At 60.5% G+C, this 14,869-nt stretch overlaps 1 protein-coding gene across 1 annotated transcript in view; it reads left to right on the top strand.

The window, feature by feature from the left end:
• The first annotated feature begins 1,783 nt into the window (after window positions 1-1,783).
• Window positions 1,784-14,869, top strand: part of PRDM16 (PR/SET domain 16) — a 217,416-nt gene continuing 204,330 nt past the window's right edge. The window contains 2 exon segments of the mRNA XM_024760246.1: window positions 1,784-1,796; window positions 2,366-2,715. Of these exon segments, the coding sequence (XP_024616014.1) occupies window positions 1,784-1,796; window positions 2,366-2,715 (363 nt within the window).

Here is a 14,869-nt window from a genome sequence, read left to right as displayed (position 1 = left end):
GCCCCCCCCCCCCACCAGCAGTGGGGCAGCCGAACGAGACCTGGGCTTTCCTGGCGGCTCCAGGCAATCACTTAACCTTGGTGACTGCGGTGGGTGGGAGGTGGGCGACGTACAGCCTTCCTTTAATCAGCAGGAAACACCACCTTTCCCTCCTAAGCTGTTTGCTTGGCCAGTAAATCAAACGTGCCCTTCGAGCGCTGATTTTCCTCCAGAAGGTGACGAGTTTGGGGAAGTCAAATTCAAACAGAAAGAAAACAAAACACAACAAAACAAAAAACAACCCAGGAAAACAAAAAGAGCCCTGAGGTGGATGTGCACGGGACGGGGACACGTCCCCGCTCTCTGCCCAGCGCCCTCACACGCACAGAGCTGGACTCCTCACCGGCCCGGAAGCAAAGGCATCAGACCCTGGAGGGGTCAGGGAGCGCGCTGGGGGGTCCTACCTGAGTCTGCTGGGAGCTCTGTGCAGTCACCAGGTCACACGATAAGGTGGCATGTTAATTATCCCCGCTATACACCTTGGTGCGCGCGCAGCCCCAGGAAGGGTCGGGGTGTTCTTTCAAACCTAAACAGCCTCGGGTCCCCAGGATGGGGGAGTAACAGCTGCTGTTCTCTTGTTGCATTTTTGAAAGGATCCTACGAGTCAATTAAAAAGGAACCGTTGGCCACATAAAACATAATAATTACTTCTGTGAATACTGCTGAATTAAATAAGTGTTATTCCCCCCCCCGTTTTTTTTTTTTAAGACTTTGGTTTCTTTTGAAAGAAAACATTTTGTTACTTCTCCGTTGGATCTGAGGTCATCTTACTCGTACTGAAAAGTTCCCGTCTCCCTGGAGACGACCCTTTCAGGAGCAGGGAGGGGGCCGCGAGACGAGGGCCAAAGTGACCACAGCCTTTGGGTCACTTTCTAAGGTTTTCAAGTCCCAGAAGGAGGGACTTGGGCAGAAGCATCTAGATCAGAGGTCAGCGGGCTCCGAGCCACGAGCAATCCGCCCGCGCGCCTCCCACCCCCGGGCCTCCCCTCTCCTCCTCTCACCCTCCTCTGACTTCGTTAATTTTATCGAGGGAAACTCACAGCGAAGAAAAATGAACCATTTCTGGAGTGCACAGTTCGGGGACACGGGGCACAGTCACCAGGGTGTGCGGTCGCCCCCTCCATCTGGTTCCAGAACATCTTCTTCCCCCAGAGGAGACCATGTGCCAGTCAGTCGGTCACTCTCGGTTCCCCCCCCAACATGGATTCTGTCTCTGTGGATTTGCTTTTTCCGGACGTTTCACATAAATGAAGTCGTAGGACGTGTGGCCTTTTGTGCTCAGCCTCCTTCGCTCTGAGGCTTGTTTGCAAGGCTCACCGTGTTGCAGCCTGTGTCAGTGACCCTTTTCTATATTATAAATATTCTGCTGTGTGGATGGGCCACACGCGTTGATCCCCTCATCTGTTGATGGACACTCGGGTTGCCCCTCCCTTGAGGGGCTGTGGGTTCACACTGCTGGGAATCCTCACCCATCGGCCTCCCTGTTTTCCACTCTCGGGTCGATACCGAGGAGTGAAGCTGATTTCCTCGCCGTTGGACCTGCTTGCTTGCCCTGTCTCTCCCCCGCCCACTCTTTATTATCTTTTCTGTGCCTCAGGCCACCCTTGGGTGAACTCCTAGGTGGCACTGTTTTGGCACCAACTGTCTCTTGGGCTGGACCCCGAAGAAAGGCCCACAGCAGACAGACAAGCTGGGGACCCTTTTGCTCAGTCCCATGACCTGCCACCCCACGGGTCCCATACTCATGACCTCAGCAGGTCTCTGTCCTAACCTGCCACGAGTCCGTCGGGAACTCCCAGGAGCTCTCCCCAGGGCCCAGCCGGCCCCACTGATCTGCCCAGAGCAGCCCAGGTGTTGGGGTAAATTCCACAGTAACCCCAATTCTGAGTCCTCCCAAGAACTGGGGACTTGCCCCCATTCCCTAATTTCCAAGGCTGCAGACACAAAGCGGTTCCAGAAGGAATGCCTCGCCATCAGCCCCGGGTTGGGCGTCTGGCGTGTCGGCTTCCCCCACCGCCCCCGACCTGTGGAGTGTGGGCACCTCCTTCCCTCCTGTCCTAACGCAGAACGGGCCAGCGTGTCCTCGGGTTGCCACCGGGGCCTCGGGGAGCCCCCCCAGGGGTCTGCGTTGCTCCCCAAGACGCTGCTGGAACAGTCCCCGGGGAGCCCCTAGCAGAGGCCGTGCCTCTCAGGCAGGGGTGGTGGCCGGGTGACCCCTGGGCCTCTGGCGCCTTTGGTTCTGTTTGTCCCGTGTCCCAGGTGGTCCCCGAGCCTTGAGCCCTGGGAAGCCGAGCTGCAGAGCCTGACGCTGCCTTGTCTCCTCCAGGTGACGGCGACATTGTAAATAACATGTACGGGCCGGACCCCGACCTGCTGGCTGGCGAGAGCGCCGAGGACGAGACCGAGGACAGTATCATGTCCCCCATCCCCATGGGGCCGCCGTCCCCTTTCCCCACCAGCGAGGACTTCACCCCCAAGGAAGGCTCGCCCTACGAGGCCCCCGTCTACATTCCTGAGGACATCCCCATCCCACCGGACTTCGAGCTCCGCGAGTCCTCTATCCCCGGGGCCGGCCTGGGGATCTGGGCCAAGAAGAAGATGGAGGTCGGGGAGCGGTTTGGCCCGTACATGGTGGCGCCCCGGGCCGCACTGAAGGAGGTGGACTTCGGCTGGGAGGTGAGCTCTGTCGTGCAGGGTGATTGATCGCGGCCATTTATCTCGTGTTCCATCTATTTATAAAGCCGGGTGAGCTGAGCCGCCGGGGGCAGGAGGCTGGGTAGGAGAGAGCATTCGAATGTCACATTTCCCAGGCTTATTTTATCCTGCGGCTTGCATGACGCGACTCCGAAAACACCAGAGGGCCTCGTAGCTGCCTGGCAGCCCCCGTCCGCTGTGCCCGCTCTCTTCCCGGAAATGTGTCTTTAATGAGCTCATGTCTTAAACCCCCCGAGCTTCCCGTCTGGATCTTAGGTGCTAAGGCTGCAATCTCGGCAGAACCTCAGAGATGGATGGCCTCTCCCAGAACAGGAGTCTCTGCTCCCGGGAAAGCCCCTCAGATGGCGGCCCACCTCCTGGCAGGAGCAGTCCGGGGCAGCTTGTAAAACGCGCCTGGTGGCCGCGCTGCCACAGATGCCCCGGGCACGTCCATGCCAAGGGCCTCCTGCCGGGCTGCCCGGGTCAACTGGCTCCCTAAGAGCAGCCCACACTTCTCAGATGAGCGGGGACAGAGAGGCGCACCTTGTGGTTAACATTTCCCTGACGACCTGGGCCTGGATCGAGGGTCCTGGAGCCCATGTGCGGTCAGGAGAGGGAGGCCGGTTAGGTGGGGGGCGGCCACTGACACCCCCAAAGGCGGCCCTCCCTCTGGAGGTATCCGGCTCGGGCCACGAGCGTCGCTGGGCCCCAGTGGGGGGGCTTTCAAGGTGGTCTTAGAAGGACCGTGGGCCCCACAGAAGCGCTCTCCCCTCTGGTCGTAGCCTTTCTGCTGGCTCCACAGGGCCAATGCTCGGTGGTATTTTTGGCAGGGACCCTGCCTGGACGGAAAATGCAAATGCCAACCCAGATTCCTTCTGGGTGTTTCACAACTTCCAAAAGTGCTTGGACGGAGGTCAGTTCTAGGAAGGGGCGTGCTGTCCAAGGAGGGAAGAGGGCCTTGTGTGGCCGGCAGCCGTGTCTCCTACAGTGGACCAGGGCAGCGGGGGTCAGGGGAGCCGACTCCCCGCGGCTGCTCTGTGGCTTTGGAGAAGTTCCCAAGCTGTGCGTCTCGGCGCTCTGTGTACAGCAAGGGGTGAATCTGGATCTGTCTTTCCCCTCTCGTGAGTCTTTACAGCGTGGAAGGCTGCCTCGGAGCCTCCGCTGCTCCCTAGAGATGTGCACAGCCTCTTCCTAACCCCCGGGAAGCTCCTGGACCCCCCGCAGCCCTTGAGCATCTACCCCGGGCCCGTCAGCTTTGGAAACCCTCCGTAAAGGTCAAAGAGGCTGCCTGAGTCGGTGCACGTGCTGGTGGCAGTGGCCGCAGACCTGAGACCGCCATGCCCTTCACAAGGACACGGGGGTGCCCCGAACGCAGGACGCCCCCGCTCTCCAGCAAGCTGGTGGAGTGTGGCTTGTGGTAGCACATGGAGTGTAGACATCAGGGGACACAGAAGCCCCCTACCAGGTGCCAGCTGACAGCCTGAGCTCTGTAGACATTGAAGGTTTAGAGGGGTAGTGGGTTGACCAGATGGACGGAAGAGCAGGCCAGCCAGAATTCACAACGGTCCAGAGTGGGGGAGGCCGCAGCTTGGCCAGCTGGACCGTGCCCTGCTGTCCCCAGGCGCCCGACGCCGTGTGTGCCTCTCAAGGTCAGGTCACCTGCAGAAGCGGCTGGCCAGGTGGGAGCAAGGTGAGGTGGGAGGTGAGGAGTTGGGAGGTGCGGCCCTCCTGGAGGCAGGTCGTGTGCTCCTCGGAGACCCACGGGGTGGCCCTCGCTGGGCCGAGGAGAGCATCTTCAGACAACGTGACAGGTCAGTGGTTTGGGCTGTTCAGTGGCTTTTTGCAGACGGCCTGTCCTGTCCTTCCCGCCTGGCTGTTCGGGAGGAACTTAGGGGTGCTGTGTTGCGTGCTCGGAAAGGCCTGGACTGTTGGATTGGGAGGTGCCTTCAGATGCTGCGGGGTAAACGGACCCTACGGGTAGTGCGATGGATGACCTTGAGGCAACCTGGCTCTTGTCTGCTCTGATGCAGGCCTCTGTTTGCTCTATTTTTAAAGAAACAGCCCGTATCGCCGCCGCCCTGGGTGCCGGGCCTGGTACGGGCCATGGCTCTTATCTGCCCGGTGGTGCCTGTTGACTTTGCGATATCACTTGTCCTCCGTGTACGTGCGGGAACGCTCCCCTCCATGGCACCTCCCCCGACAGCGCCTTGATTCCGGGGCCGTGACCTGACCGCCACCTCCCCCCGGAGCCAGTCGAGTCCACGTCCTCACGTAGAGTTCCAGACGCGCCGGCGGGATCTGACTTTGTTTCCTCGGCGAGTCCGGGCCCTGGCCACCTGCTCTGGGCTTCGCGGCCTCCTGTCCCGTCCCGTCCAATGCGGTCGTGAGCAGCTGTCTGTGGCACCGTCATCGTGGCCGAGCCCCAAGGGCAGAATCGGGCTGGAAGGAGGGGGAGGACGAAGTAGGCACCCCGAAAATCAGGGCGAACCCGCTTTTGCTTGAAATAAATCATAAGGTCGAGGTGGTTCCTTTCTAGCACCGTGGGTCTCTGGGGTGGAACTCAAAGAGCCTCACTCGCATCCTGAAACAGGCGACCGATGTTTCACTTTGTTTCTGTGCCCTGCTCGAGTGTGACGGCGTCTGGGCCAGAGGAGCGGCCGGCTACTGCCCCTTCAAGGGCAGACGTGGTCCTCGCCTTTGCTCTGCTGCAAACGGGGCTCGAGATTAGGAGCGGAAAGCCCAGCCTCCAGAGCCTGGATCTTTCTGTGGCTCCGGACCGCAGAAGGGCCTCCAGCGAGCCCCGGAGTCCCGAGGTGAGGCAGCTGACCACGTCCTCATATGCCCCTGCTGGGACACTCTCCCCGGGCCTGCGGTCAGCTCAGCCCAGAGCAGGCCTGGCGACCAAGACAATCACTAGGAACACGTCAGGGCCTAAGTGTCACAGCCAAGGAGGCCAGGGCAGACGCAGGACCGCCAGAGGCAGGTCCCAGGGACAATACCCAAAGGCCTACAGTCCGGTCCCGAGTTGCGTGTGTGTCGATGTTGAGTCTCATGCTGGTAATTAAGCTTCGGAAATCAGGTTGATTTGGTTTTACTACAATTTACAGGACATTTAGTTCCCGAAGAAGAGAGAACAGGTAATGACATTGTAGCGAAGGTGGCAAAGGAGCTCTGAGGAAGAGCCTGGATGGATCTGGATCCCCGAGGGGCGGAGGGTGGTGGGAGCGCTTTGTGGCCTGGCCGGGCTCGGACTGTGGTTGCTCCTGTGAGGTCTGGCGTTGGGGTCCAGCAGGAGATGGGGGTCCAGAGACAGCCCCTTGCAGGCCCAGGGTGGGTGTCCCTCGGAGGACGGGCTCAAAATCAAGGTCAAACCGATTGTTCCTACCCTCCTTTTGGTACACCACGGAAACAATTTTCTTTCTACCCAGAGAACAGAATTCCTACCGTGGACCATTCCATTGAACTAAAATCCAAGGCTCCCATCTCCTTTTCTCTTTTTGTGGTGCCCACGGTCTCTGGTGACACGATGCCTCTGTCCCTGCTGGGGCAGCATGAGTGACCTGGCATTCACAGGGTCAAGGTGGCTGGAGCAGCCTTGTTTCATGTAGGAATTTTACTTGAGCAAAATGGGAAGGTGCGTGTGTGCCCCGCGGCTGGCACCCTCCCCCCTCTGTTCAGCTGCCCTTCCTCCCCATGTGGGCGTCAGGGACATTCAATGACTCTAAACCTTCCCCCACTCCCACCGGGTGCTTTGGGGGACACCAGGAAGTGACTCCCTGTCGTTTTGGAAGAAAGCACAGATGGGCTCTGCGAGCTCCCCGGACCTGGCAGCCGCATCCTTGGACGCAGATGGGAGCGTGGGGTGTGTGGAAACGGCCCCCATGGGCTCCATCTCAAAGGGAGGTCGTCTGTCCTCGTGCCCGGGGAGGATGCTCGAACTCCCGGACCCCTCCCCCCAGACACAGCCTGCCCGCTGAGGCCGCCACCACTCACCCTGCCCAGAATAAATCACCCAGTGATTGCATTTTATTGCCCTGGGGTCTGAAAAACAATGATTTTGATCATTTGTTGAGTAAATCATGACATTTATCATCGTGCTGTTTATTTTGCTAATTAAGAGGTGGCTGCGAGTGACAGCCCAGAGGGACCCGGGCTGTGGAGCCCTCTCCTCAGAGGTGCCACCTGCCCCCGAGGCGGGGCCCTGCAGCTGTGCAGCCGGGCTGGGGCAGGCCGTGCCGGTCTCCACGGGGAGGTGGCAGGAGTGGTTTGCACACCGCAAGCACCCGGTTCTGTTTGTTTCTTGGTGCAGCGCTTGTCTCCCCCAGAAAGGCAGGCTCTCCGGTGCCCAGAGCTTTGCCCAGCCTGTAGCTGGCACTCAAGCATCATCTGTCGAAAAAAAATGCGTCTGCCTCTGTTTAAGGAGCTGGTGGAAAACGTTAACGTGAATTGATGGGGCTTCAATTATCTAAAGAATTTACTTGAGTGGATTACCTCATCCCCTTGGCTGTGGTTCCTGAATATTAATATACATGCTCATTTGCTCAAGCAACAAATGGCCGTGTCTGCGCCAGGGCCTGTGGGAAGCTCCAGGGTCACAGGGGAAATTGCCCCAAGGCCTCAGGCTGCCCTGTCTCTCGGGTGCTCCCATCACACGGCCCCCAAGCCAGCTCCTCTGGGGTCCAGGGCTCCCCCTGGATGGCTTTGGCGAGGGCCAGGACCCACCGGCCACCCCCGAGGACCACGGGCTGCCAGCACATCCCGAGATGCTAGGGCAGGGGATGTTCCAGGCGAAAGCTGCTACCCAGCCGCGCACGCTCAGATTATGAGACATTGCTGCTAATGTAAGATTGGCTGAGACCAAATTCAGTGCGACACGGGGAGGGGCAGGAGCTCCTGGGTGGGGCTGGCCTCTGCGCCCTGGCACCTGCCCCAGCCTGGCCGGGAGTCACGTGGGCACCTCAGCGCTGGCCCCAGGTCTCCGTGGGGAACGGGCCTCCACTTCTTCCTTCTCCTGCATTTACACCCTCACGCTCTGGCCTCAAGGACCCTGTCCTCTTTCCTGCTGAACTTACCACACACCTGAATGTGAGCACGATTCACCAGCACCCCGGGGGCTCCCTGCCCCCAAGGCCATCAAGGCCTGGGCTTAGGCAGCAGTGACTCCTGTTATAACCAAGCACCCACCTACCCCCGGGACGGAGTTCCCGAGGCTCTTGGGAATGGGCTTCAATTCTCTCTAGTCCCTGCCGCAAAGGGACCAAACGAGAAATCCCGTCCACCGGGAGACAGACACACGTGCTGGACTTGTCACCTGAAAGATCCTGGATGCACCTGGTAGCCCCGGAAGCCTGAGCTTCCCAGCGCCCTGCGCCCTGTACTGACCTCCTGGCGCTGTGGGCGCCCGTCCGGCCTCAAAAGGGCTGAGGCAGCCAGCGCCCCTATGGCCAGGCCTGGCCGTTCCCCAAGGCTCAGGAAGGAGGTGCTCAACCTCCAGGAGGAACAGCAACAGCGGCGGCTGGTCTGCACCCGCAGGCATGTCATTCGCCAGCAGCCCTGTGGAAGCAGAGCTGGTGTCCAGCCGGCGGGCACCTCCTCTGTGGCCCTGAACTGCCGACAGCCACAGAATCCCCGGCTCTTTCAGCCCCAGCCCACCCGTGGATGGACCTGTGGCCCCAGGACGGTGAGAGAGGAAAGCTGGGCTCAGCGGCCCCCCACTGCTCCAGGTGACCCCGAGAGGAGGGTCGCGCAGCCTGGGAGGAGGGACAAGCCCTGGCTCTAGACAGCGTCTGCTAAGTTTGCAGAGCAAAATGTGACAGCTGGTACTTGAAGGTCAGGACTGCCCTTCAGACGTTTCCGGGGTGTCTGAGACCTGAGAGCAGAGGTCTCCATCCGAGGGCCTCACACGGAATCGCCTGGAGCATCAGAAAAGCAGGCGCCCAGACCTCACCCAAGAGACGCCAGGCTTTGGCCAGATGAGCTCCTAGCCGTGTCTGTTTTGCCCAGGACTGTCCTGGTTTTGAACCAAAAGTCCCAAGAAACCTCCCTGAGCACGGGGTTTGTGAAAACTTCTAGGAAATTAGAATGTGCCGTGGGGGTGAGAATAGCCAGTCTGGAAAGAAAGAGAAGCGGGGGATCCTTCCGGACCTCCAGCAGCTGCGCCAGGGGCCCCGGGAGGCAAGGGGGATGATTTGGGTCGGGTCGCTGGGGGCATCCAGATACTCCGCGGGCGATGCTACTGCAGGGAACGGCTTGTCCCAGAGCCACCCCTGCGGCCCGAGTCCCGGTGGCCGTGCTCCGTGCTGCACACACACACGGGCGCACTTCCTACCCTCTCTCTTCCACGTTCATCCTGGTGCAAGGATCACACTTCAGCCTCTTCCGTGCGTTCTTCACCCTGAAGCCCGCGTGGCAAGTGCTCTCGCGGCCATGCCCGGAGGCAATGCTTCTTTGCTTCTTTGTTTTTGGGTCTTAGACCATCTTGCTGTGTTTACTCTTGGAATTCCAGCCTTGCGGGAAAGCCTTTTGGGGAAGGGGGCCAGGACCGGTCTCCGCCGTAAAGGCTGGGCCTCTTGCTGGTCTGACGGCCTTACTCACAGGGCTTGGTATTCTCAGTCCCCAGTCTTCTCTGTCCTTTCTCTCCGTGGCACCAGGTAACACACTGGGACCATCCCGGCAGCATCCCGCCCCGCAGGGACACGGGAGCCCGGGGTCTCCCTTTGCTCTGCCCTCCTCTGCCCAGCCGGCTAATCCACCCCTGACGCTGACTCTCCTGCGTGGTCTGGGATTTTATTTTAGACCTAGAAACATGGCAGGGCCTTTCTGTCCCCCTGGAATGATTTTCTGAATGCGTTTAGGAGACGTAACGTGTGTTCAGGAAGCGTCCAAAGTCACAAGCTGCCGCCCACTGAATGTTCAACACACCGTGGAAACACCTGGATGATAACAGGTTTGGGGACCTCTTCCCAGGCTGTCAAACAGGAATCCGGATTCGACGAGAGGGGCTGTCCCGTGGGAACAGGGCCGAGTGGGAGGCGGCCTGGGTGCGCTCGTGCAGCGGGGCTGGGGACACAGAAACCCACGCCATCTCGTTTCCTCGGGAACCGCTCCCAGCGCAGACCCTCTGCCATCTCTCCCAAGCACCATGACATCAGGTCCAGACGTTTTTAGCCCAAGAATGCTGTGAAACCCTGCACTATCTTAGGGCCAGCCCCGAGGCACGGGTATATAAGGAATTTTCGGAAAAAGGAGAGAGAATGACTAAGAATACCTCCCTGGTAGTTCTTCTTTATTTCCTTAAGGGGTAATAACTCAGCCACGGCCCAGCAGAGGGCACTTTCTTTAAATAGAGCATTCTAATTCGCAAGCGAAAAAGGAAATAAATATTTTCTTTTCATATTCGAGAGACGTCCATGAATACCAACTTCTTAAATGGTATGTTACCATCGGTATCGGAACACACACACACTCACACCAGTGACAACAAGCCCGCCCTTACCCTGGAGCAGGCTGCTTGTGAACCAGAGACGTGGAAATAGCCTTGGGGTTGTCAGAAGGGAGCGAGTGGGAAGGTGGAAGGAGGGCAAGATGGCTTCTCCTCCGGGCGGCAGCTCAGCCTCCCCAGGCGACCTGGGCTCAGCCTATCCCACTGGCTCCCAGAAAGCCGGCAAGAATGGGGTGCTCTGTCACCTCTTCCTGCCCTCCCGCCTCCTTTTTCTTTAAGGGAAATGGGGATCACACGTTCAGGGACGATGACAAGGGCACCCGGGTCCCTGTGCTAGGCGGGACTGGCAAGGCTGGGGCAGGCTGACTGGGCCGCTGCTCTGTGGCCCAAAAGCGTGGGCGAGAGGGGAAGGCCTGGCGTTCATTAGGCCCCTGCTGTGTGCACACGCTGGCCACGCAAGGCGCCTTCTACTCCGTGGTCCTCATTCTGTCTGTAAGTAGATCCCAAATCCCAGCCCGATGGACCGTAGCAGGGCCTGGCAGGCATCAGTGTCCACCCCTCGGGTGCCCCGCTGTGGAATTCTCCGGACCCCAGAGACAGCCATCAGCCTGTCTGGAGCCAGGATCCTGATCTGGTCCCAGGGCGCCTGGGGTCTGGCTGGCGGCGGGAGACGTGTTCAGGCAGGAACCATGGGGTCCCCACCCCAGGCCATCAGCCTGCAAGGCGCAAAGTCCAGGAATCTAAAAGGAAACCTTTTCCACCTGCTCACCTCAGGCTTGGGTCCCATGGAGCTGCGGTTCTCAAACGACCGTGCTGAGGATCCCCCAGCCACCTTCAAAATGCAGATTCGGGGCCCCACCCTTACCTAGTGGATTAGAATTCCTGACGGGGCCCCCAGGAATCTGCATTCTATTTAAGAGTGGAAGAGGGGTCACTGGGAGGTCTCCATTCCCGGGTGGAAGCCCCAAGCAAGGGGCTTACCGTGGACTTCCCTGCTCCTGCCCCCCGCACCCCTCCGCCACTGCCCCCAACCCCAGAGCCAGGCGCAGCCCGGCGGCCCCACTGTCCTCCTGGTGGAGCTCTGGGCGGCAGGCGAGACCGGGAAGGGGCCCCGGAGCGATCCCACCCGCACCCCGACAGCTGGCCACTGGCACTGCTGTCCTCCGGAGGGGAGCCTGCTGGAGACTGACCAGTGACCTGACACCCCTCTCAAGGGCATGGCCTGATGGTCAAGGTTGGGGCAGGGGGTGCTTCCCGGGCACCGATCGTCTGTGTCATGCCTGGAGATTACTTGGGGCATCACCATTTCTCCCCCTCACTGTGCAGGTGGGAACCCCGAGCCCTAGAAAGGGAAGGGGGTCCCACAGGGTCACATGGTAAGTTAGCACAGGGGCGAGGGACCAGACAGGGAACCCCCAGGCGGCATCCTTCTGCCTTGCCGCTTACCCCTGTAGTTCATGCAGCCAACACACGCTGAGAACGGAGACTGGGCCACCCGCACTGGCCCCGTGCGCCAGCCGCCAGCAGCTAGAGCAGCCCCCAGCCCTCGTGGGCGTTCCACCCCACCACCCTGTCCAGTGGGTGATGGCCCAGGCCCCAGCTCCTCCAGGGAAACGGGGACCAGGAAGGTGTGGAGTGGCTCGGACGTACCCCTCAGCCTCCTCTGTCTGCAACCGCCGCCCGAGCGGGGGTAGCTCTCAGGTTTGGCCTGGGCTGCCTCTGGCCGGCCCTTTCTGGGCTGAGCCCGCCTTCCCCAGGCAGGAAGCAAGTGGTGGGACCCACCTGCTAAGACTGAGGCGTCTGCGGTGTCGCTCATATACACGGAAAGATTATTTCAGGTACTTTCCCAGCAGTGGCCTCGCAGAGAGCAGGACGGGCCGGGAGGGTGGCCCCTCCTGAGAGCCGGCAGCTACTGGCCAGGAGGCTCCCCGGGGACCCCCAGCACGGCCTTGGCTGGCCCATCGTCCACCCCCTCCCTGGGCCTCCCTCCCTGCTGGGTCAGATGGGCATCCCAGGCCTCGCAGGCCATAAAAGGTCTCCCTGGGTCACGGGACAAGGGCGTGGACCTCCCAGCCAGACCTGCTTATCAAAGGTTCTCTCGAGTTGGGAATTTTTGTGGGCTGGTCATCCCCAGGTTAGGAATGCTCTCAGCGTGTCACAGGCCACCTCGGCCTCAGCCAGAAACCAGGGTGATGCAGCCACTCACCACGCGTCGTCCAGGGGCAGCAGCTGCTGGAGGGTCCCCCGGCAGGCCACCCTCTCCTGCTCTGCTCGGGGCTGGCGTAGGGCTCCCTCCACTCTCTGGGGCCCTGCTGGGCACTGAGATGCAGCTGGGTTTGCTCTGATCGAGGCCAGGTCAGGCCAGGATGGCCTCTCTGGGTGAGAGGTCAGTCTGGGTGCACGGCAGCAGGCCCCGCGGGACCCCCCGGAGCCAGTGTCCTGGGGCGGCGTCCCGCCCGGCCCTCATATTGCTTAGAGCCCAGTGAAGAAAATGTCCTAAAGGTGACGTTTTAAGTCAGCCGACGCGCGTTGGTGTTGGCGGTCGCGTCTGCTCCTCCGCGTGGGAAGGTGCTAAGACAGGATGCCCTGTCATCATCACAGGAGTCAGCGTGCCGGCCCCTGCTCCCCTGTGTGCCTGTCCGCCTGTGACACGTGCCACCGTGTTTCCAGGGAGTTGGCTTGAAGAGAGGCACCAGCCTCCGCAGCAGCGCCCGGGGCGTGCGGGGCTCCTGTCCCGCCGTCCTCCTATCCCAGCTGTGCCCCTTGCCCGGCTGGCCAGGGCAGGGCCAGGATCACCAGCCCCGAGCGGGCCACGGGAGCACCTTTGTCTGGCTTTCAGTCTGCGTTCCTGCCTTCTGGGCTAGTGCCCAGTTTAATTGCACGTCCCATTGTGTCATCCCTGTTCAATCCTGTTGAACGATACCTACATCCACTCCTTTCCCATTTAGATCTTTCTAGAGTCCATCCTGGTTTATCAGCACAGTCACTTCAGGAGCGGAGCTAAGATTTCTGCCATTTAGGCCCAAGGCATTGTCTGTCCCCGCGGCAGCTGAGATAAACCCTCACCCAGAACAAAGTCGCAATGACCTTTTACAAGGAGAAGCCGCCTTGTTTCCCTCTAGACTAATTTATCAGCCTTCCTTTCAGCCGGTACTCAGTGGAGGCCCGGGAGAGCACTGCCAAGTGGGGGTGGACGGGTATTAGGACGCCCGGCTGGTTCGTTCTCTGTGGCGCACCTCACGGTCCGCAGGGATGGGAGCTGTGCGTTGCCGTGGGGAAGGATGGGGCTCGCCAGAGAGGGTGAGGCCTGCAGGTGGCGGGGTCCCGGCAAGGTGGCCAAGCCCCCTGCCCTGGCCTCCTTCAGGGCCGAAGTAAAACCTCGTGGACAAAGTATGAGCCACGCTGGACTTAAGTAAAAATAACGGTGATGAAATGGCCTGTGGCCCCGGAGCCCCCGGGGGAGTGAGGGGGGGGTTAGAGGAGGAGGGGGAGGAGGAGGATGACGACGACAGCGACGACAGGGATGGACCACAAGGACGCTGGGGAGGCAGCTCAGGGAGCGTGAACCTCGTTGCCTTCCTTCGAGGAGGGAGACGGAAAAGGGGTCTGTTTTGCATTTTGATAAAAGCCTTCAGACTCCACTGATTGTATCATAAGGGCTGCCATGCTGAGGGGAATGTATTTGCCTCGTCCATAAAGCCTGCATCGCCGTGGGGGAGACTCTCGTGGCACTGACTTGAAAGCTCGTCCAGGGATGGAGGACATGCGGCACCGGGGCTGAGAGGTGGAATCTCCAGCCCACGAGGAATTGACCTGGGCATTCAGGAGGGCAGCCCAGCCTGGGCCTGGCCTGTCCAAGGGCTGCTGGGCCAGCTAAGCTCCCAGTGCCTCTGCTGCTCCCCCGTCAGTCCGGTAGCCCTCAGGGACCAGTCCCTGGTGAGGTCTGGACTCTGGTCCTCACTGGGGCTTCTGAGTCAGCCCTGAGGATGCGGGACGGCCCCTTGGAGCAGCAAGCCCTCAAAGGGCCTCGCAGGACTGAGGTTGGTAGAGCCACTAGTTTCTCGGTGACACCCTGGCAGCCCGGACTCCCTGCCTTCTCCCACACTTGCTTCACCCAGACAGACGTACAGTCCACACCAGGCCCCAACCGGAGAGGCTCCTGCGGGAACCCGGGGCCCATTGACAGCCCGAAGACAACACCAGAATTCCCTAACTTTTGAAGGTCTGTCTTGGATTGACCTCCTTATTTAATCCTTCTTGGAACCTAGAATATATTGAAGATGGGCTCACCACATCAGCTGGCCGGTCAGGCCCAGGGAGGCCTGGGGACCCTGGGCTTCCGCTCCCCAACAGAGCTGCACAGTTCTCGCGGCCGCTCCCTCGGGTGGGTCCTCCATGCTGGGACAGGGGAGGCTGATTCTCCAGCTGGACCCACTAGGATGGGGCACGTCCTGCTCTGGGTCAGCACCTCCTACCCGCTCGTGCCTCCGCATTTACTGAGTGTGGCTTCCCAATCCATCCGAGCTGGTGCGCTGGGTCCAGAGGATTCCCCACCTCTGTACCCTGGGGTTGAGCCCGGAGCACTGACCCAGGCACCTCTGGCTTCCTTGCTTTAGCTGTGCCTGTCCAGGTCCACGGAAGTCACACATCCACCAGGCAGGGCTCCCTGCAGCAAGGGGCCCACCGCCCTCTGGG

Source organism: Neophocaena asiaeorientalis, unplaced genomic scaffold (assembly GCF_003031525.2).
Source record: "Neophocaena asiaeorientalis asiaeorientalis breed wild unplaced genomic scaffold, Neophocaena_asiaeorientalis_V1.1 scaffold489, whole genome shotgun sequence".
Classification (NCBI taxonomy): Eukaryota; Metazoa; Chordata; class Mammalia; order Artiodactyla; family Phocoenidae; genus Neophocaena; species Neophocaena asiaeorientalis.
The sequence above is the reverse complement of the archived record's forward strand: the minus strand, read 5'-3'. Positions and strand labels throughout refer to the sequence as shown.